At 36.9% G+C, this 23,343-nt stretch overlaps 2 protein-coding genes, 1 long non-coding RNA gene and 1 pseudogene across 3 annotated transcripts; 2 read left to right on the top strand and 2 right to left on the bottom strand.

Moving 5' to 3' along the window:
• Nucleotides 1–1,039: 1,039 nt before the first annotated feature.
• Nucleotides 1,040–3,331, bottom strand: LOC108865702. Its single transcript, XR_007253874.1, has 2 exons — nt 2,991–3,331; nt 1,040–2,881 (listed from the first exon to the last, which is right to left on the bottom strand). It is a non-coding gene; the product is annotated as an uncharacterized LOC108865702 (long non-coding RNA).
• A 6,234-nt stretch (nt 3,332–9,565) lies between these two features.
• Nucleotides 9,566–11,421, top strand: LOC103929281 (dormancy-associated protein homolog 4). The gene is made up of 3 exons (XM_009338445.3): nt 9,566–10,061; nt 10,418–10,520; nt 11,017–11,421. The coding sequence occupies exons 1-3, from the start codon at nt 9,818–9,820 to the stop codon at nt 11,042–11,044; spliced, it is 375 nt and encodes a 124-aa protein (XP_009336720.1). The 5' UTR covers nt 9,566–9,817; the 3' UTR covers nt 11,045–11,421.
• Nucleotides 11,422–11,620: 199 nt separating this feature from the next.
• On the bottom strand, nt 11,621–13,599 carry LOC103929293 (annotated as a pseudogene).
• Nucleotides 13,600–18,216: 4,617 nt separating this feature from the next.
• On the top strand, nt 18,217–20,931 carry LOC103929279 (adrenodoxin-like protein 2, mitochondrial). Its single transcript, XM_018643007.2, has 8 exons — nt 18,217–18,355; nt 18,661–18,744; nt 19,313–19,380; nt 19,471–19,529; nt 19,745–19,851; nt 20,204–20,253; nt 20,443–20,525; nt 20,629–20,931. Exons 1-8 carry the CDS (start codon nt 18,337–18,339, stop codon nt 20,738–20,740), a joined length of 582 nt encoding a protein of 193 aa, XP_018498523.2. The 5' UTR covers nt 18,217–18,336; the 3' UTR covers nt 20,741–20,931.
• The last annotated feature ends 2,412 nt before the right edge of the window (nt 20,932–23,343 follow it).

Raw genomic sequence — 23,343 nt, 5'->3', positions numbered from 1 at the left:
AAATGTGATTTTTCGTTAAAGTAAATAGTACCAGAATCTTTTTGTTGAAGTTCTTTAAAAATATTCGCAGGATCTCAAAGTCCCACGCAAGTTGCCAAAATGATAATGCAGATCGTTATTGTGGGTCGTCCATCGACAAATGGTGTATCATTTTCAACAAATTTCCATGGCACTAGTCAAATGTTAATGCACAAGTTGGGCAAAGCGTGTTGAATGGGGAAGTTGGTATGCAAAAAGTAGAAGGAATGTGAAGAAAAAATACGTCAAAACGATGTTCCGGGACAGAAGAGTCCAGGTATTCTAGTATATGCATGGGTGGCAACTAGTTGGCACATATAGAATAATATATCAAAATCTTCGTTTGCCTAGAAGATGATCGATCTTTAATTTTATTTAATTACCTCCATAATCGCAATTTGCTTGACCATAATTATAGTATTAGTGGTTTTCGAGGCCAACAACTACTTTTTTCATTTGTTTATAAATCAAGTAGCACATTTCGCATGTTAGAATTCATAACTTTGGAGAATGTCTAAATAGATTTGCTCCTTCACTCATGCTAGCTGCATTTGCGTTTGCGATATTATCGTCCATTGATTCTCCTTCTGCTCAATTTATGCTAAAAAAATAAATAAAAGTGTGTAGGAAAGAAAAAATGTGTGCGGAAATCTTTTTCATATTATACTTACTCTTTGGAAAGTACTATGGTTAAAGTTGGATCCTTGAGCAGGAATTAGGAAACTAAGGGTGCGTTTGTTGCACCAGATTATTTCTGATTGGACTAGCTTCAAGGACTAACCTGGACTAGCTTAGACTAGACTAAGCTGGACTGATTTAGTGAAGCGTGGTGTAGTGTCAGACTAAGAAGCAGGATAATGAAAATAGTACTGTCCACAGTATGGCGTTTGCAAATTACTGTTCAATTTTAATTTCCTTCAACCACAAACTAATATTGTACGATTAACAAGAATTAAACCAATATTACAAAAAAAAACTTTCAACGACTCAAATTGATAGGCAAATAGATCCAAATTTGCAGTTTAGAAGATGAACGAGCCTTGTATAAGATTTATTGAACATTGGTTATAGACTCAAAATCCTCATCAGCAGTATACATTACAACCAATATGAGCAATTGATACCGATTTCACACAAAAGTCAGAAATCCTTGAAAATGGACAGGTGCATGCATAACAGCTTCCAGTGCATCAGTCTTGGTGGCATAGGTCTTGTCTGCAAGGATCACAGGCCTCCTAGAAGGCACAATGCTCAAGCTTACCACCTGAGAGTTCGTAGTAATGCATAAGTGTTTCCCATCTACCATCCCGGAATCCACCAAATACATAGCACAACTGCAACAATCATTTACATCCACAACTCCCCATTTGCCCAGCAACATTTTGCAATGTTCTCTTCCATAACCAATTCTTCCACCATCGTACATGTCGCAACGGTTCTCCTGGTGCTTGGAACAGAGTAGCACCCCTAGAATTTTAGCCAATCTGCCTCCCGAATCTCATCCATTCTATAATTCACCCCTAGTTATGCAAAACTAAGAGCATACAACCATGTTATGAAAAAGAGGGGTCATTCGATCGAAGAGGTTTCCTGCAACGTCCTCACTTTCGATTGAAGAGGTTTCCTGCAGCGTCCTCACTTTGTCTCTTAGCTATTTCATCAAACAGTGTAGATGCACACAAATCCTTCTCCACAAACTTACCCACAAGATACCAATTAACCCATCCCAAAATATGATAACATCAAATTTCTAGCAAAACGAAAGCAAGGAATGAAGAACAAAATCACATCAACTTACAAAAACTTATCAATCAATTCATAAAAGGAAAAATAGCAGATAAATTGAAAACAAATGGGTAACATCAAATACTTAGCGGGCAATCATCCCTTGGGAGTTTACAATCGGGACAACAACCATCAAATGCCATCCTACAAATCCCACATGTTTCGTCTTGTGCATGCCATGTCCATGAAGCTGACAGCATGCCACTTGCAGGTCCAAGGGGATAAGAGTTAGAGCTTGAAAGTAGATGAAATAAAACATATCCCAGAAAAAAAAGGGCACATCAAATTTACACTTCGACACATTCACACATGCAGCAATTGATTATTTCCAATTGATTAATGAACATGAGAGATAGCAAAAAGAGGTAAAAAAGACATACTCTGTTTAAAATCTCCATCAGATATTTGCAAAGAGACAAGGTTCAACAGAAAACAGTTACGATAAAATGCATAATACGTCCATTTCCCATCAAAGATATTTCAAGTTAAAACAAGATCACCGAGCAAATGGGATTGTCAAATTATCAAGATCGTTGTTAAAAAGATAATCGCGCCGAATCATAAACAGAGGGAACATATGCTAGAGACTCATGACTAACATAATGGATGCTGATCTTGTGATCGCCATTCGTAACATTAGACTACAATTAAGGTAGTAAAACCCTACAGCTCATTAACTGTTCATAGTTCCAGAGGATGAAAAATCATAGAAATTCAATACCGTCAAGCTGAAATTCATTCCACCACGATTCGATGCAACAGTTTGAAGACGGGAAAGAAAAGAGCACTACAAAAGCTATTTCTAAATGGTATAAACCAGTAAATTTGAAAGAAAGAACAAAATCAAAATCATAGGAATTTGAAACTATCAAGCCAAAATTCAGTCTACCATATGATTAAATGCAACAAAGTTAATATCTTGGAATAAAAAGTACAGAAAGTTACATGAGCTAGTTGCAAATGGTATATAAACTAGAGTAGTTTGAAAGAAAGGACAGAATAACATAAACACAGTGAGAAGGATACGCAAGATGTTGACTTTCATCTTCTCCTCCTGCAACTGCAAAACCCCAAAACCCTACATTTCAGAGCAATGAATTAGAACAAATCCCCAATATTCCCAGAATTCAAGTAATTTCAAATTCGATATTTCGATTAGCTGATTGTAAAACCCCAAATCTACCTACCCAATACAAACTCCTCGATCAAAACTCAAGGGAGATCGCAAACTAAACTCTCTGGGGACTGAAAAGTGTGGCAAATCATAGCAAAAGTCCGATTCTGATTCTGATTCCGATTCCGATTCTGGTTCCCATCTCGAATCGAGGTCTTTGTTCATAATTCAGGGTTGGGGACGAGGAGAGAAGGAGAGAACGTAAGGAGAGTAGAAGACGCGAGCAGAGTGCAGCACAGTACTTAGTCGAGGCGAGTCCAGCTTACTCTCACTAAAACTAGTCCGTGAAGTAACAAACAGAAGACTAGGCTAACTATTAGTCTCGTCCAGTCCAATGAGGGCTAATGAAGGGAAACAAACACATCCTAACAAGATTAGAATTATTGATATGTGATCTTATAGTCATTGTACTTAGAAGCATAAAATTGATTTGTTGAATGCTAATTTAATAAATGATTGTACATATGGGACTCACATGTATCAGAGGGCATGTCAACAAGGGTTGAATTGCGTGTCTAAATCAAAGAAACTTGTAATTAATAAGTGAGAGGTTACTCATGTTCGGCTCTTATAGATGACCATGAGGTTTACTATTTGTGTTGAGTTACATACCGTTGACCTTAAAAACTACTAAGCCTACGTGGCGCGCAAGCGGAGTAACTAAGAGCTAACTACGTTCTTCTGGTGAATGCGGGCGCGCCGACTCGCCACCGAACTCAATGAATGTGGTGATGGTGTCGAACACACTACTGACTTCTGTATCCAACTGATCATGACCGAGGAAGGAACACGTCTAGGCTTCTAGGTACTAGAACTTGAAGACAAGGTTGCTAGTGAAGTTCAAATAAGGTTTGGCTTTCAATAAGCCGAACACGAAATAACCTAGTAACACCTTGCTTCATAGAGAAGGCTAATGAGATGACGTCTTTCGATGAGAAAACCAAGGGCTCCTCACTGGCAGAGGCTTGGATAGATAACTAGCCAAATTTGAAGCAATGTTGTTACTCTCTGAAGATGCTTATCGGTCGCCTAACTCCAGTGCTGTTAATCTAAATTGAAGATGTTGCCAGTTGTCAACACATAGCTGTTAATCCAAACTGAAGATGTGTTGACAAAGTTAGGAGAGTTAGCGATTTCTTAGAAAATGAGAGAGGTTGGCGTAGAATGAGATTTTCACAGGGCGTTTGTGTGTTGCTGAATGTCCTTTTTATGTTGCCAAAACCCCATATTTTATAAGGGGTATATTTCGTGATGATCAGGTATTTAGAGTTGTAAAATTCTAATAATATTCCAATTCCTTTGCATATTCTCTTAATATACTCAAATGTTCTCAGCCAAAAGTCTATCACCATCTTTCTCGGCCTTTTCCTTACTAGGATTCTAAACCCAGCCCCCATATATGTTCAATTAATTCATTATCCCATCCGCCACAATCTTCAGTTCTTGGAAAATTCTGGTCCTCATCAGAAAACATCTCAATACTTAACAATCCTAGCTTATCTGAGGCTCGGCTACTCCCTTAGCACCACGTCATTGGGCCGAATCTCATGGCCTCTTTTCTGGGATGACTTCAACTCGGCCGAAAATGTGAATTTAGGCCCAAACACATACATAATTATGATTATCCCGTTATATAATGTAGACTCAACCCCACTCTCTCTACAGTAGCATATTATGTACCCTTATAGCAAAATAAGCAACTAGCTAGCAAGAATGGTATCCTCTGATCGTGGAGCTTCGATCAAATTTAACATTCACCGACATATTCACATAAGGGTGAATGAATGCTATTTCCCTACTCACTATTTTTGCTACCCATAATCTCTAAAAAAAAAATTCACATTCATCGGTGTCCGTGAGGTTTCTAGAAATTTTCTACCACATTTTTCGATGGGTTTAGGTATAGAATTTGCTCATGTGATCTCCTTTCCCTACATCTGTATTTATTTGAGCGTTTATGAACAAATAAGCTCCCAATATACAAATTAGAGACCGAAAAATAAATGAGAACATTTAGGGAGTGAATGAAGTGAGTATGAACATATTAGGGTTCTTAATATTTGTAAAGGTTAGTTTTGGTGCATTCTCAACTATTTTCTTGGGCTTTACAAAGGAATTAATTGTGCCTGAAATCAAAAAACATTATGATGGGCTTTTACAGCAGGCCTCTAATGAGTGCCTTATCCAACGTTGTGATGGGTTTTCAGATCAGCCACATTGGGTTGCTTGCCAAACAAATCTTATTGGTAAAACATTTTTTGATCATGGAAAGGTAAACCTAAAATGTTTCAATTTGGTTTGGTAAACAGAAAATTGGATTGGGCATTGATTGTTAGGCCTAATTTTTTGGGTTCTCTCAATTCTGGCTCATATTGAAGTGACTTTATTTTTTCGAGTTCTTATTTATTTTTATTTAAGTGATTTTGATTGCCAAATTATGATGTACATTTTATGTGAGTTTGAGGGTTTGAATTTGAGTGCCAAATTTTTATGTAACTTCAAAATTTAAATTGTAATAAATATGTTAAGTTTGATTTCGGTATTCAGTTCAGAACACACCAGCGCTACTGGAGAGTATTAAATGAGAGAAAAGATCTTCAATACAAGAAAGTAAAGGGATAAGGGATTTGGGTTTAAAAAAAAAAAAAAAACTATGTTTTCTCTTTTTGTAGTCACCACTATTATGAATGTTGAATCAAAATGCTTTTGTGGTATGTATTTTGATATGAGATACAACTATAGTCGCAGGTGTTGATTTATAATCGTTGATGCATGGAAGACTCATAATTCATTAATGTTCATGTTATGAGAATATTGATCATGATAAGTACTCAAAAGAGAAGATGGCTACGATCGGAACTATGATATCTCAAATGGTGTCGATCGAATGTGGTTGAATGTTAGCATCTTAACGTCTCATAAGGGATGAGAAAACTAGGAGATAATATCTTAATTGGCTTGCGTTTCCAATAAGAAAAAATAAGTGATAAGTTCATGTTAGTATTGATAAATTATTGTGCTCAATTTGTCCAATTTTAAAAACATTATGATGTGTTTCCTTTCACAATCATAGATTGATAGCACTGCCTAACCAAACCCTACTGAATTATTGAAAACAATGATCTAATTGTCTTCGAGTCTTTGTGTAGGGGCCAGCATCTAATTTTCTGATTGAAGGCTATGAAAAAGTTAAGAGGGATCGAAGTCACTGGGACCATTTTTTCAAAGATATTACCTATGGTGGAATCACAAGACAGGTCCATTTTTCTCTCCCGGAAGAAAGGAACAAGACGTTTTAATTAGTTTATTTACTGGAAGAGCCTTATCTGGGTGATTAAGTATTCGAATCATCAATTGACTTTAGAACAACTAGCCTCTATGCACGCGCTCACGGGCATACACAAGACATTTTTTGCATTACGGCGTGCTACGCGCGATTTACATGTTTTAAATGTATTTATTAATGTAGATGGAAATGAATAATAAATACATTTAATAAAAGCTGTCTTTTAACTAATCAAAACAGTTGAATCCATATTAATAAAAACGGTATTTCAATTTCCATCTACATTTTATTGAATTTACATTAAGATTAGAAAAAATATATTTAATAAACAACTGATTGCTAGCCCATTGTGAGGCTAAGCCCGCTCTCTTCCCTTAGTGTAGATAACATCGTTTGTTCAAAAAAAAAAAAAGATCATTTGACAACTAATTGAATCAAATTATTAGGAGCGCGCGAGAGACTTTTTCATAACTAGCACTACGCACCTCTTAAGTGTTAAAAATTGAGAAATGATATTTAATAAACAACCGCGTGCAAAATACATTTTTTGAATCATAGGCACTACGTGCGACTTAGACATTTTAAATGTATTTATATGCGTGAATTGCTTCAATATTTTTTATTTCATTATTTTCTTTTTTATCACCGATGCTACGCACTTTGTAAGATGTTTTGAACACAACATTCATGATTTTTCTTATTTTTTATTATATTTTTCTTCCCCATCACGTGGGTACCATCAACTTTGTCATTTGTTTATTCTTTTCTCTGTTTCCTTTCATTTTTTTTATTCCTTTCTCTCTTCCCATTTATATTTATATTATATTTTATGGTGACCAAATTACCAAATTACCCTTGCATTATATTAAGTTGCTTTTGAATATTTTTGGCTAAGGGGCAATTTGGTCATAATATTTTTGTCGAAGCCGTGACACCAAAAGAGCCTTCCGGCTTTATATATAATAGATTAAACGAATAATTAGAGTGTTCTAAGATGAGTCACCCGTAAATGCGTGGGCAATTCCTGAATGTTGATGGATGTAGGAAATGTATCAACGGCCAAAATTTACTGACATGTCAAAGATTAATTGTAGTTGTTTAAAAAGAAAACAAAAATACTGGGTCGTTTCATTTAAAGGTCATTTCATCAGTGCAATCGAGAACCTTACCATGTAAAAATTCAGAAGCTGTTGGTTGAGGTGGTGTACAAAGACTCTCTGCAATATTGGATTATCAAGTGGGTTTTACATTGGAGCACTGTCCTATTAGAGTTGGTTGGTCGAAGATTTGGAGGCAGATGCATATTATGAGTTCTTAACCTTTAACCGTTTGATATTTAGCTAGAGTTGTAATTGGCTTGTTTTTCAGTGGTTTAAACCTTTTTTTTTTGGGAAAAGATAATAGCTTAGTGGTTAAATGTTAGATTAGAAAGCCGACGAGGTTCAAACTCATGCCGAGATGCAATAACATAACTCATTTCCACCACTGTAGTCTTTTTTACTTCAAAATGTTTCAATACGAGTCTAATATGTCCACAGTTCTACAAGTTAAAAAGAAACATTATTCTTAATTTCTTACCTAAAAGACAATAAACACAATTATTAAACATGACCCTTCCATTAATATTCTACACTCTTCTTTTTTATGTAGGCAGGGTACTACACACTAAATTAATTTTAAATTATGCAAAAGAAGTTTCAAACTTGAGTGCAGTGGGAAGAACATAATTATCTTTTGTTACTTAATATATTTTGAATCTAATGAGTTGTTGAGTCTAATCCAATCCTAGACAGAATTCAGGGTCTCTTTTCTGGGAAATTTGATTTAGGGTTTAACGTGACCTAGATTGTTGTCTTCAAGCTTGCAGCAGCTCAGGGAGGGCGATGTACCATCCTTGTAACGTGACACAGGGTGGACCCACAGAACACCTCAACAGTTCAGTGTTTGGTGGATCTGGATTGTCTTCAAGCTTATCCAGTGACGTGTAAAAGCTATCTTTAAAAAGGATGGGACACTTGTCGAACCACTTGACCTAGTTATCCTGTTTCCAGTATTACGATCTCCAATCTTTTCTATCCGTGGCTTGATTCTGCTTGGCTTCCCAGAATTTGGCTCGCTGCATGAGTTTGTCATCTTTCTCATTCTACGTGGGTTAACTATATTGTCTTCAATTTTTTTAAGCTTACTTTTCATTGTTTTGAGAATGCAACTTTTATTATAAAAAATAAAAATAAAAAAAATAAAAAATCTGTTCATTTGTTTGATTCATATGAATATGATTAAATTATTTTTATTGAATGTTTTATTTTTAAATTTTTTGTAAATCTTTAGATAATAATAAAGCAGATAAAAGGCACATATTATGCGTTTGTATGATTAAGATACATTATTACAAGGCATATTTGTTTATTTACCAATTTCTCTAACTTAGTGTAGCTATTACTCATTAACTTATATTAGCTATTCCCTTAACTATAATTTTAGCTCGATTACCTATTGAACTTTTATAAATAGCCAATTTTCTTTCTGGTGTTAGATTTTATTCAATTTTCCATCCATTTTGATTATGAAAACAACACATGACAACTGTATAAGGGTATAAAGGATCAAAAATTGAATGAAAGTTTGTTAAAATCTAAAGCCATTGGGAATTAACTATTTATAAATGTTCAAGGAGGTAATCGGCTAAACTTCAAGTTCAAGGGAGAAATTTGCTAATTGAAAAAGTTCAAGGGGGTAATCGACTAAAATTAAAGTTCAAGAAAAAAATTGATAGCTACATACAAGTTCACGGGATAAATCAACAAATACCTCTTATTGTAAATGGAAGAACAAGTATTGGATGGAGCGGTGTAAGTCTAGATCGAAGTGAATCCTGTTTGGCTATTGTAAGACAAAATTAACAAATATATGTAAATATATTTAAAAATAGATAAGAGTTAAGTAGTGAGTTAGTAAGGAAATTATCCTTACAATAAAGACATTGAAAGAACGAGAAAAAACAGGTGAGTGAGACTGTGAGAGTGAGATGAGGTGAAAATAGCATCACTCAAAATTACTGGATATCCTTACATGTATTGCCCCCTTAACGCCAAACAATATAGTAGTTACTCAAATAAGTTCAAAAAAAAAACAGAAGCAAATTGGATGGCTCCAAAGTAATGAAGCCATTTTAGCCGGTTGCTTTTACTGAATTTAGCTTAAGCCACCACCACCTCAATTCTAGCCGGTTGCTCTTTTACTGAATTTAGCTTAAGCCATCACCACCTCAACTCCGACTCTCTCTCTCTTTCTCTCTCTCTCTCTCTCAAGTCTCAAAGCCTTTTTATAAGAACCCTGAGACACCTTGTGTTCATAGAAAGACCTTCCTTTCTACGTATTAATTTTCACATCTTCTCTCTCATTTGCTTTGTTTTCCCAATCTCTTTGTAACAGTCGTATAGCTTGGGTCACGAACCTACACTAACAACGTTCATTGGTACATCACACGGCCAGCTTCGTCGGTTGTTACAGAGAGACAATTAGTTTTAGAATAAATTAAAAAAAAAGTCATCATGGGTTTTCTTCACAAGCTTTGGGATGAAACACTCGCCGGACCGGCACCTGAATCCGGCCTCGGTAAGCTCCGAAAGTACGACTCCATGTCTATCCCGTCCTCTTCGCCAATGGCTGCGAATGAGGTTCCGGTCACTCGGAGCATTACTATTCTTAGGACTAGTTCGTCCACCCTTGGAAACCTTTCACCTGATTCCGGCTCCCCCTCAGAGTCCCCAACCACACCAGGAACTCCAAGAACCCGTAAGTTATCTATTTTATAGTCTCTAAATTAACTACAAACAACATGAATTGACACCGTGATAAATTTGATATGCCTTAAAAGACATAACAGAATTAGTTGGTGTGCTACTAGTAATTCTAATTTTTAAAATATCGTATCGGTAGATATCGATATGCAAATTTGTGGAAATATGGATATATTTGTCTAGCATGGAAAAATTGTTAGATACAACGAGTGTAAATATACTACACCCCTGTTGCGACCAACTTGCTTGGATATAGATATCATATTCTTAAATGTATAACTCTCTTTTTTGTGAGATATTTATATGTTTAATTTTGTTTATGTCTATGTATTCCTTTGATTTTACGTGCAGCTGGAACACCAGGTGCAAGGAATTTCAAGAAATTAACAAGGAGGAAATCGTCTGCTGATGCTTTGACACGCGCCGAACCTAGAAGTCCGACTGGTTACGATTGGTAAGTGTTAGCTATGTTTAGAATGATAGTGAATCAAAAGAAGCATGCATATATATATATCCTTGCTTCTATAGCTAACCCCGGTAGATATCGGAGTCAACTTGAAGAAGCATGCATATCTCATTTGGTTTAGATAATTCTCACTAGATTAAGAACTGATCAAGTCAATGCCAATTGAAAACAAGATTAGGAATTTGGGACCATCTAGGAAAAGAATTTGGTACTCTTACCCTTGGGCTAGATATGCGTAGGGTAGTTAAATAATCTGATATGTTATATTGTCAGACTATCAAACGTCACCATGCATTCAAAATACATGTAGATTGAGTCTGATAATATAACGTGCAGACTTGACAGTCTTCCTTATATAGGTCTCACAAAATACCAAGGTTCTTTTGTAGATAATCGATGCATTAATATCCGAGGAGAAGATTGTTTAACAAATACTAGTTATACTTTAACCCCCCTTATTATTTCTTATTTATGTGTATTACAGGATGGTAATTACTGCTTTGGATCGTTGAGAGAGGAAGTGAAGAAGATTTTGCTAAAGTATCGGCCGGCGGCTCCACACCATTGTACATAGAGAACCTTACCTTTATGGGAACTTGATGCATATACAAGTATATAGATGTAATTATCTAAGTACGTACTACTACATATAATAAGACGGTTCAACTGACGAGGAACAGCAGAGGAACCGATGCTCCTTGGAGATTATGGAGGATTTGAAGTAGGGTTTGCTATTTCACCTATATATTTTCATGTTTCCATGTGATCTTCAAGTTTTGTTTTGTATTTTTATCTGATCTTTGTACATATGGATTTGTGTATTGAATCCTCCCCTTCATGAAACTCCTAAATTTGGAGCTTAATAATTAACTTAAAGTATACTCTTAAATTTTGATTTTCATCATTGTTTGTTAGCATGGTAGTTAGTTTCCTCATATTTCAAGCAAAAAAAATAAAGAACAAATGGTTATCAAATGAACCCATACAATTTAACGCAACATACATATAAAAGTGTGGGAACGCATCATGCATATAGAAGTGTGGGATTAATAATTAGCTATTTTCAAAGTGCAATGTTTTTCCTGCTGTGTTTATTGTATAATATTGTAAACCAAACATAATATTCAAACATTCAGGATTAAATATTCTGGCTTTGAGTAAAACTTCTTATGTGGATTACACACAATAGTTATGAAAATTGACATCTTGAATATTCAAGAGTGTTGCTGTTCGAACCCTATACCCCATTCGAGTTTAACTTAATCTAAATGGAAAATGAAGGGGGAAAAAAGGAACAAAACTTGACTGAGAAACAAGGTATTGGTTTTTCTTTATATCAACTCTGGAGGTCCCTAGGTTGAACCAGATTTCACTTTCTCAATCAGATCAGCAGCGTCTTGAACGGTTGCGATGTTCTCAGCTCCTCCTTCTCCGACGGACACACCGAACTTCTCCTCCAAAGCCATCAGGATTTCAACCTGTTTCATTTTCTTTCCATTGATCAGATATTTATGTGCAGAGAGTGAAATAAATAATTGAACAAAAAGTAAAATATTGAACAGATCGGTGACATTAATCAAGCATATGAATATTTGGTCTTTGACGTCAAATTAATGGGTGATTAATCTATACACTATACCATCAACTAGAGAGGGTTCCAACTAAGTCAATACCTAATTATCTCTGAATTAGTTATATGACTTAATGAGCATAAGACTTGGTTACATTAGAAGCGTTCGAAGCAATAAATTATATTATTCTTAATTAACTCAATTTCGATCATTTTCTCTCACAATCTCACCACTTGGCTAATCCTAACCCCAAGGACCTCATTTTTACTCATTATATATATATATATATATATATATATAGGATTAACGATAAGTTACATGATAAAAGTCATAATTAATAATTAAGTGGTACAATTTTTTTTGAATGTTACGATATAGCGGACTGAAACAAATTACTTATATTTTGTGTGGAAATTATATGAAGAACACTACAATTATTAGTACTTTTTTACAAGTCATAGCTAATCGATTTAACATGTTATGATATATTATGCAAAACTGCCAAAACATCACTCATCACCAATTAAAGCTAAAGAAAAAGAAAAAGAAAACTATAGAGTAATTAGAGAAAGTCTGAAGATCGAGCATCATACTGTGTCGAGAGAATCCGCCCCCAAATCGACAAATTTTGTTTCGGGAAGCACAGTGCTTTCATCAATGGAAAGTTGCTTGGCAATTGTGCTTTGCACAGTCAGCAGGGTCTCTGGTTGAGCCTGCACAAGGTAATCAAACTAGATAAGTGCTTATTCTAGTTAAGCACCGATTAGAGATATGATTAAAAGAACATACACAGAATAAGCACGGATAAAGTGTACCGCAAAAAATGTTTCAAGTAACTACATACATTTCTGATGGCATTCGGTAGAGCTTATAACTAATAACTCTGATGCATGTGTTAATGGAAGTTATCGCATGAGAAATTACAAACAAAAAAAAAAAGGAGAAAAAATAAGATGCAAGAGAAAGCAAGTGTAAAATTACTATAGATAGCCAAGTTAAAATAGATATTTGCAGAAATATATGTAAATATGTTTACAATGGCACATGAGATTGTAGTCTTAGTGCAACTAGGGAGTGCAAATGATCTTCTGCTGCCTTAGTGATCGCGATCTTTGGTACAAGTCTTAGCCCCTTAACCACTGGCCCTTCCTGCATTGAAAATAATCAAATCATACAATTAGTGAAAATTCGGTCTCTCTATAAACTGTGGAATGCACGTCTTGTCGTAACTGCTCACAAATACATATCTATTCTCGCTCATAAACTGTGGAATGCACGGCTTGTCGCAACTGCTCACAATAAACAGATCCATGCATGTGAGTTTCCCACATAGTGTGACATACGACAGCCTGTACCCAATAATCTATGATTCTTGCAAAATTCGTGGCACTTACAATTCTAGAGAATCCATTGAGTTGGCAAGTTGTGCTTCTGCCCTTGGCGGTGTAAGGTAGAGTGGCAACAGAGATTGGTGAAATTGAACCAAAAGAAGCCATGATCAAGAGTTGGAAGCTTGAATAATTATGTAAAACAAGAAGAATAATAACGATAACAGCTTGTTCTTACAATGCGTATAGGCATATAGGTTTTGTAATTTGCTTCATATATAATGCAGAGATACATGAAAAATGTCTAGGGGTTTTGTCGATAATTACAATAAATCATATCGTAATGACCATGTAATTGGCGGATAATACCATAAACTGTGTCTCTTGTGCTTGTAAAGCTGGCTTTAGGTGGACTCAGTAAAGCCCTTCGTCAAAGACAACATATAAGCTTAAGCTAAACTTTGTTACAAGGGTTGTGCTATCCACACACCTATTTTTACCTCCCACACACCTTTTGTTAATTTCCATCCTTTGATCTTCTTCAATTCATTTTATCCAACGATCAAAAATTGAGATGAATATGTAGAAGGTAAAAAGAATTCATATTCAATCTGCCTTTGCATCAACTTTTGATTCTAAACTAATTGGGTTTATGTTTTGGGCAAGAGACTAACATAATTTGATAGTTTAGGCTGGTTTGGTATGTTGGATTAGAATGAATAACTTATTGAAGTGTAGAAGTGAACGATATTTCATTTGGAGGGAATTAGAAGAGGACTAGGCATGAAGAAAACTCATCCCTTGTAATCCTATCATTTTGGAGAGGATTGAAATAGATAAGTTTTATTCCTAAGTAATCCTAGTTGGACATAATTATTTCATTTCTCCTCTCACGATACCTTTAATTTACAGTTATCCACTCCAATTCATTCTATATTCCAAACGAAGCCTTATTGACTTGGTATAAGAAGAGTAGAAGTCTTAACTAAAAGGATGAGCATGGTTCGATAACTATGAATTCGTTTGATTATGTTACACTCATAGTTAAGTTTATAACCTAAGGTGATTTCTCAGATGATAAGAAGGCTTGCTGATCTTGGGTTCCTGGATGATTAAGATGGCATTCAAATGAGTATGAACGGGCCTAAGCTTACCCATTTGTTATTTGTCGATGACACACTTGTGTTCCTAAATGCTACTCTAGACAACTATCGGAATATTTCGAACCTGCTAAGGGCTTACTGACATGCCTCTAGGTAACAAGTCAGCTTGCAAAAGTCTACTGTTTATTTTAATGCAAATACTCCTTGCAATACTTATTCATGCTTTGTGTGATATTCTTGATATGCCACAGATTGATGATCCAGGGGTATATTTAGGCATTTCTACGATCTGGGGTCGGTCAAAGCGCGATGCTCTTGCATACATAAAGGAGAGGGTTTTAGCAAAAGTAATGGGGTGGAAGCAACAATTTCTTTCTCAGGCTGGCCGCAAAGTGCTTATCAAGGCGGTTGCTCGGGCGATTCCAACATATTCAATGAATGTTTTCCGGCTACCAACTCGTCCTTGTAGAGAGATTGACGTTATCCCTTGCTAAGTTTTGGTGGGGGAATAGAAATAAAGAGATGGGCATTCATTGGGTGAATTGGGAAGAAATGGGTTGTGCCAAAGGTGATGGTGGGATGGGCTTTTCAGAACCTGATGGACTTTAACACTGGACTTCTTGCCAAGCAGTGTTGGCGTCTAATCCCTAAACTGAATTCTTTATGGGCAAGAGTGTTGAAGGACTGGTATTTCCCTTATGACTCGTTCTTAATTCTAAGTAGAGGGCGGTGGGCGTTATGGGCATGCTCAAGCTTACTGGAAGGAAGGGACCTTATTATCCGAGGGACTAGATGGCAGGTTATGAGTGGAAACTCAATTAGGATTTGGGATGATAATTGGGTCTCGGGTGTGATGAATGGATATCCAAACCCTATGGGGGAGGCGGAGGTGGATAGATCGTAGGTAGTGGCCGAGATTATTGATCCGGTTTCAAGGTTGTGGAGGTTAAATGACATCATAGATATCGTCTCTGTGGTTAAGGGGAATGTCATTGCCATGCTTCAGGTAAATGACTCACAAGCCCCGAATCGGCTTATTTGGCTTGCAGCAAAAAATGACATATATTCAGTAAAATCTGGGTACATATGGGTTTATAGGCCATCCCCAAAGGAACGGTTTGGTCATCCATCCTCCTTTCGTACTATTGAGAATGTGGTGTGGAGTGGATTGTGGAGTTTAAAGGTTTCCCCCAAAATTAAGAATTTTGTTTGGAGATGTTTAAAGGGGCTATTGCAACAAAAGCTCATTTGTTTAGAAGGAGATGTGTTGTTTCCCCTCTCTACGATCGAACATCTTCTTCTTCTTTGCCCATGTGTTTAGCTGATTTGGTTTGGTGGGCCTCTCAGTCTTCGTATAGACCAAGAATCTGTTACAATCTTGGATTTATGGTTGTCTTCCCTCTTAAAGCTGAACTTGGGTTTGAAGGAGTGTAAAACCGGTTTCTATCATTGGTGGCCTTCTCTTGTTGGTTTATTTGGAAGGCTAAATATGATGCTGTGTTTAAATGTAGGGACCCCGCCCTTTCTCAAACCATACATGCTTTGACTTGTGCGTGGGAAGCATTTTCTGCTACTACATTTGTGGATGGAAAAGGCAGCCTTCCGATCCCTTCCATACCTGATAGGATGACCCCGTGGTCTCCCTCTCCCAATCCTGTGACAAAGATCAATGTAGATGTGAGCTGGAAGATTGGTTCGTCTGTGGCTTGGGTGGGTTTGGTTGTGCGGGACTTTGGTTCCAGGTGTATAGTAATAAAAAGGCGATGATTTTGGCTTCTAATGTGACTATTGTCGAATCCTTGGCAATTTTGTACGGGTGCTGCTTAGCAAAAGAGTTGAATCTTGCTCAGGTGGTGATTAAGTCGAATTTGAAGAATGTCATCACATGTTTGAAAGATTGTTCGATGAGCTGTGCTTAGGAAATCTTCCCAATCTTAGTATAATTCGTGTGGTGGGGAAAACTTTCCAATCCTGCTCCTGGTCTTGGGCTTCAAGATCAACAAATGTTGGGGCAGACTTCGTTGCTTCAAACTTCAATCGGAGATGCATGACTTGGCTTGGGTCGAAAGACCCCCATCTTCTCTTGTGAGAATTCTGAACAAGGATGGTCTTCTGTGCCTCCCGGCTATGTAGCTTTTGTCTTGTTTTGTGAGATGACACTTCTGCCATTTGTGGATGCGTCTGTTTGTAATCCTGTGTTGTCGCTACTTGTTCTTTCTCTTTGTCAGCCTTTGTCGGCTTTTGTTGTTCTTGCTGGCCTTGTGCCCTGGTTAATCCCAGTTTCAGTTCAAAAAAAAAAAAAAAAAAACCAGGTCAAATCAAATAGTGATGTACTAGTCTAGTAGCGATTTGAGGTCTAAATTGTATCAGACCAAACTGTGTCCACCTCTAATTTAAGTGGCTTAGTGGTAAAGGTACGGATTACAGCTCTCCAATAACCAAAAAAAAAAAATGGGAGGTCTTGGGTTCAATGCTCTAAGCTGATGAGTCTGCTTTACTGTGGCCACAGGGAGTGGCGGATCTAGGATTTTAAACTCGGGGGGTCCCAATAATAAAGGTCAAAAATCACATGCCAAACAATATTACAAATTATAAAATCATAACTCAAGCGTCCATTACGAGGTTTCATAAGTTAATAAGGAGTACCTAAGTTGTTGATTATTTAATATGGACTACTAAATTTAAAACATAGGTCAAATAAAACTCTCCCCAAACTCCCACTATCTTTCTTACCAAACACACCATTTTTCTCTTTTACTAGTTTCCAAACATCCATCTTCTCTCTCACTAATAACACAGCTACCATACCTCCACCAACCGCCTCCTTCCCCATTCTCCCGAAGCCATGGCAGATCCACCCCCAAATTTCACCAACCCATGACAAATCATATCCATCTTACTAACCTTATGTACGAAATTTCACCCATAAGAAAAATTACTATGGTGGTTGAAATAATTTGGGGGGAATTTGGACTTATGTACTGCCCTGCCAGGAGACAGAGAAAGGTTGGAGGAGAAGTGGGTGGCACCGATGGATGAGACCATGGCAGAAGCAAGGAGGAGAGAGGCTGGAAGGGTCCCTATTTTCTTTCTTCTCCGTGTGCGGTCATCTTCTCTGAGAAGAAAACAGCCACTGCAACCTGCACAGACCTCATGCTTGAGTATGAGGGGTCCCCGAAAAATTTCTAGCAGAGATTTAGGATCGCCGACGGGTCCTAGGACCTCCCAGATCCCTATGTGGATCCGTCCTTGGCCACAGGCAGGGTGAAATTTCTCATAGCCTCTTCGGACCAGAAATGAATGGATAAATGTCGCTTACCATCAATTGTTCCCCCTTTTCAGGAAAAAGAAAAGAAAAAAAAAACTAGACACCAGTACAAGCCATTATTACCTGCTATTTATTTAAGGAAACTTAACGAAAAGATCCTGGTACTGTTCACTTTAACGAAAAATCATATTTTTACACTAAAAAGTCAATCATGGTACTATTCACTTTACCCTTTATTTTTTTCCTTGTCGTTAAAACTCAAAGTTTTCAAACTCTTTTCATTTGTTTTCTTTTTATTTAAAGTAGCATAAAATATAATTTGCAATAAAAATAAAAATCTCGAAAGACCAAAATTGTAAAATCTCAGCTAATAGCGGGGTGTCTTGGGTTCGACAACGACATACATCTGCTTTGGTGACTTTCTTGTGCCCCACAGACGCTCGACTTCTGCCGCTGACAAAAAGATCACGGAGGTCCGTCGACCATGCACCATGCTTCCGTTTCTTTCCAAAAATGAATAAGCTTTGTGTTTGAATGATTCATGCAGATTATGGTTGATTCTGTCTCGAGACTTTTTAAGATTTACGTTTCGTATATGTGTGTGTGTATATATGGTTTCACATTCTCCTTTCGGGCGCTAACCATCTGTTTGTGTTAATGCCGCTTAAGTCTCCTTCTCAATCTTGATACCGAATTTCCTCCAAATTCGTACTAAATTCTTTTTTTTCTTCCAATGACATAAACCAAACCAAGTTCTCTACTTTTCAGAGTTACTTTGTATGAAAGACGTACGAAACTGTTTCGGTTTTTATTCGTTGTGGTTCATGTTGTAATACTTCATTTGTTCATGTTTCCCAGGTGCTTCTGGGAGATTCCTGCCGACCATGCTTGTTTCTAGACTATCCGCGGTCAGAACTCAGATGATCAACCATGTAACAAAAGGTTTTTGTTCTGTGAATTTTTTTCATTTTTGGTCTATCTTTATTCTGCTTTTCCAATAGTCTCAGCCCCTTATTAAAATTCAACATTAACTTCTTCCATGCTCATTTCTCAGCTTAATATGGTGTTAATTACATTGACATTGAAACTTTTATTGAACTGTTGTTTATTACCAAATATCCAAACTGTAATTAATATATAATTTGTAATGCCCTAAGGTGGTGGGAGTGAAATCGTTGTGGTAAATGCTAAGGTAATGCTGCACAAGGAATGATCTTGTTTGACATGTAGCTAGATATGTGTGACAGGAGACTGATGTCTGCTATGTTGGATCGTTGGGATGAATGATGGGTTGTTCAATGTTTCAAGTTTTATACATGATAACATATAGTTTTAGTTTATTGGTGTCTTTTTAAATCAACTAAGTTACAACTGTATAATTAGTTTACTGCTTAAGCGGAGGTTCTCTTATGATTCCAGTAAGGTAGCGGAGGTTCTCTTGTGATTTTAAATTGTAGTTTAAGTTGGTATCTTAAAAACAATTCAGAACTAACTGATATGAATTTGCCAGGTCCATTGAAGCCTTCACCAAAGACAGGAAACTTCGGTGGACTTTACAGTGATATTTTCCATACTCCGGTTAGCTTCCTAATGAACTTTCTTCAATGGGCCTTTGTTTCATTTTCAATTTTTGGACTAACCCGTCAAAATCTCACTCTATTTTTTCAGAAGCATCAAACTTTCTCTACGACAACCGCTCATGAGGAGGGGGATAAAAAAGTAGAAGAGTAAGTTGCTTTTTTTTTTCACATAAAAATTGAACTTGTAGCAACAACTCTTTACATATTGGTTCAATCATCAGCGAACAATTTGGAGAGAATTCCCGTATTTGGCTTATTTCATTAAAGATGAGCTCTCATCCTATCCTGCAACTAAATATCTGTGTTATTGGAACGCTTGCATCTTTTTGTAGATTTCTTTAACCTTCTGTTTAAATCTGCAGAATTTCTGTCACGTTTGTTGACAAGGATGAGATGGAGAAGCATATTAAGGTTCCTGTTGGAATGTCCATGCTAGAAGCTGCTCATGAAAATGACATAGAACTTGAAGGTTCTCTAGCATGTCATTTGATGTTTTGTGCATTCCACTTTGTTTCCTCTTGTTTTAGTAGGATCCTAACTTTTATTAAAAACTTTTCTGAGCTCTATGTAGAATATAGACCCCGGTAACTCCTTGCAATTTTGTTTTAGTGGTGTTGATGAGTGAGCTTGCCCTTCAAGATTGTTTTATTATGAGACTATTAAAGTGCTTGTTAGAATTGAATGGATAAGATGAACTTGGAAATTGAACTTATGTGATTAAAACCAAGGCTTGGCTGGATTGAATGGAGTTGATCAACTGTGGAACAGTTTGGCTATCTCTTTTGTCTATCTCTAACAAGTTGGTTTTAATGTGATCTTAGGAGCATGTGAAGGATCGTGTGCTTGTTCGACATGTCATGTGATTGTGAGAGTATGTACTTTGAAACCTGATGTTAGCAGGCGAAGAATCATAATAGGAAGGCAATATTCACTGGATACAAGGAGACATGCAAAATGAACTGATTTCTGTTTCGTTAGTATCCGGTGAAAGTTGCCTTGAAAACTTCCATTCCTCACACTAAAATTTTCATCTGAGCTAGCTTCTGGAACTCTTGGTTAGGATATGGAATACTACAATAAACTTGAAGATCCAACTGATGAGGAAAATGACATGCTGGATCTTGCTTTCGGGCTCACAGAGACGTAAGTCCCCTATATCTTGGAATTAATCTGCAGGGAATATTATGTCAAAGTAGTAGCTGAAATATGAATTCTGAATTCTATATAAGTTGATATTCATTTGCAGGTCTCGTCTGGGTTGTCAAATGGTTGCAAAACCAGAACTTGACGGAATATGCCTTGAACTGCCGAGTGCAACGCGCAACTTTGCTGTTGATAGGCATGCCAAGGCCACATAGAATAGAATTCTTTTGATAGGAAGGAGACAGTAGGACAATTTTTGCTGAGGAAGCAAATGGAGCTATGCCATTCTTGTAGCACGTTCTATATTGCTACTTTTACGCTTCAGAAACTAATTAAAGAAGCAACTTGATGAAATTTGGTTGTGCCAGGAATTTGGTTGAATATCTTATGGGTATTGACTTTCACATTTCCGTTTTATTTTATTTTTTTTGCACTACTTACCTTATTTTTGTTCTTGAATTCTTTTTGAGTTATTCAATCCTAAACGAAAAGCATGAGGAGAAAAATGTTAGTACGAAAATCGCTTCACCCCCGTCAAGAAGACTGGGTTACATTGAAGTCCTCAGACAAAAGAGGATATAGTCATCAAGGCTCAAGCTCAGTAAGTCATCTTTCTTTCTTGCACGCTATGTAAAGTCATATTCTATATCTCGTCATGTGTGAGACAATATGGGAATTGGTACATTCCGGCACCACCAACCCCCACATTTGGGAGAAATTATGAGATCCGACAACCAGACCACGTATCCGTCTGAACCTAGACATAAAACACTTCCCTTACACCATACCAAATCCAGGTGTCGTTCCAAAGACCCTCTCCACGTTTACTTCCACCTAGTGTGTTTTGCCGGACAATCCATGCGGTTTACGGGACCAAAGAATTTATCCCATCGTAGGTAAGCCATTTTGCTTCGGGAATCAAAGTCTAGGAGTTTCTAACTCAATAGCAAATCATGCTAATTGTGAGCTACCTTATTGCTGTCGACTTTCGAGTTTTAAAGGCAACATCGATGGTCACTCTACTCAGGCAAACATAATTAAAGTCCATGCTATCATCTTAAAGTTAGATTCAAAGCACTTAAAAGTAAACGATAATTTGCAGCTCAAGTAATTAAAGGCATATATTCATGCACTCGAAATTTTTAGCTTCGATTTTTTAAAGGGTTTTAATGAAAAGCCCTTAAGATTAAAAAAAAAAGTTAATAAAAAATACCTAATAAACAAGTGAGAGCTCTTAGGTTCGATTATCGTCGAATTTAAATCACATAATTACTAGTTCATTATTAGACTTAGCGCAGTCTCTCACCCTTTAGTGCATAAATTATTGTTTGTTCAAAAAAAAAAAATACTAATAAAATAAACAATTTATTAATAATAAGGACCAAAATTACACCCTACAGGGCACTTCACATAAGCCCAACATGCGCTAATAGAAAAACCTCAATTCCAGCCTGCCCCTGACGGATGATTTAAAGCCAAACTTTTTTAATGGGTAAATTACATTTTATCCCCTTAAATTTCAATGAAATTACAACCTCATATAACATCTTTGAAACATTTCAATTTCATACATTTTGTTGATGCACAAAATCGGCAAGGACTTTGGTACAACAGAAAGTGTCAAGTTTGTGACCTTCGCTAGGTTGCTCTGGTCATTAGTGTGGATAAGTATGTAAATGAATAGAGAAAGGGAAGCAAATAACATAAGATATACGTGGTTCACCCAGATTGGCTACGTCTACGGAGTAGAGGAGTTCTCATTAGTTGTGAAGGGTTTACACAAATACATAGGTTCAAGCTCTCTTTTAGTGAGTTCTAGTGAATAGTTTAGTACAAATGACATTAGGGATTATTGTGGGAGAATGATCCCCTTTTATAGAAGAGAGTTTCTAGCTTTGTTTTGACATTGACACGTATCGTGTTGTGATTGGCCTCTGATATCGACACGTGTTGCACTATGATTGGCCTCTGATACCGACATGTGTTGTGTTGTGATTGGCCTCCTAGTTGGAGAAAAGTCTTGTGGGTCCTTGACGCTATGCTGTTGACTGGTGCTTAGTAGTTTCGGGATTGGTCAAGTATGGTACAAACACATTTACTATTATTTTATTTCAATTTCTTACAACCGTTACAAAGTATGTTAAATTAACCGTTAAGTGATGACATGGCAAATATATAGTTCTCATTTGTGCTGACGTGACTGCTATATTTATGCTAGGTGGCTAAACACTTAGTAAAAAATTTAGAATATTAAAATAATTAATTAAAGAAAATTATAAAAAAATAAATAAAACCCAAAAATCCCTTCTTCTTCCCCACCCTCACACACCCTCTTCTCCCATCCCCCCTCACCCACCCTTTCCCCCATGAATTATACACCTCCATCTAACCCAAAATTCCAAATTCCCCTTTGTGTTCCCCACCCAAGCCCACCCCTTTCTCCCATCCCCCATCACCCACCCCTTCCCCCATTAATTCTTCACCTTTATTTAACCCAAAATTCAAATTCCTCTTGGACACCCTTGTCGACAAGAACCGGGACCCCGACAAGACCCCAACGAATGAATGTGCACCAGTCGAACGAATCTAGACTCCGACGAGAGCACCGTTGTGCATAGAACTCTCGGCAGCCTTCAAAATTTGATGGAGATGGAGCACAGAAGTCTCGCACCGACATCACGATAGAACCTCGATGTCGTCATTACTTGATTTGGACCTGCCCGACTTGACACACCCCAACCGGAATCAAGGCATGCTGGCCGTCACGTGAGGGTGACATAGCCATGTGCATAGTGCGGAAGCAAAAGATAAATAATAA

Source organism: the organism of the source record quoted next, unplaced genomic scaffold (genome assembly GCF_019419815.1).
Source record: "Pyrus x bretschneideri cultivar Hongxiangsu unplaced genomic scaffold, Pyrus_bretschneideri_v1 Contig61, whole genome shotgun sequence".
Classification (NCBI taxonomy): Eukaryota; Viridiplantae; Streptophyta; class Magnoliopsida; order Rosales; family Rosaceae; genus Pyrus; species Pyrus x bretschneideri.
This window is presented reverse-complemented; position numbering and strand designations above follow the sequence as displayed.

Coding starts and splice junctions, on each gene's coding strand:
- LOC103929281 (XM_009338445.3), top strand. CDS start 9,818: ATGGGTTTTCTTCACAAGCTTTGGGATGAAACACTCGCCGGACCGGCA. Junction 10,062..10,417: donor ACCAGGAACTCCAAGAACCC/GTAAGTTATCTA, acceptor TTTTACGTGCAG/CTGGAACACCAGGTGCAAGG. Junction 10,521..11,016: donor AGTCCGACTGGTTACGATTG/GTAAGTGTTAGC, acceptor TGTGTATTACAG/GATGGTAATTACTGCTTTGG.
- LOC103929279 (XM_018643007.2), top strand. Junction 18,745..19,312: donor GATCAACCATGTAACAAAAG/GTTTTTGTTCTG, acceptor TGAATTTGCCAG/GTCCATTGAAGCCTTCACCA. Junction 20,254..20,442: donor CATGTCATGTGATTGTGAGA/GTATGTACTTTG, acceptor ACTCTTGGTTAG/GATATGGAATACTACAATAA.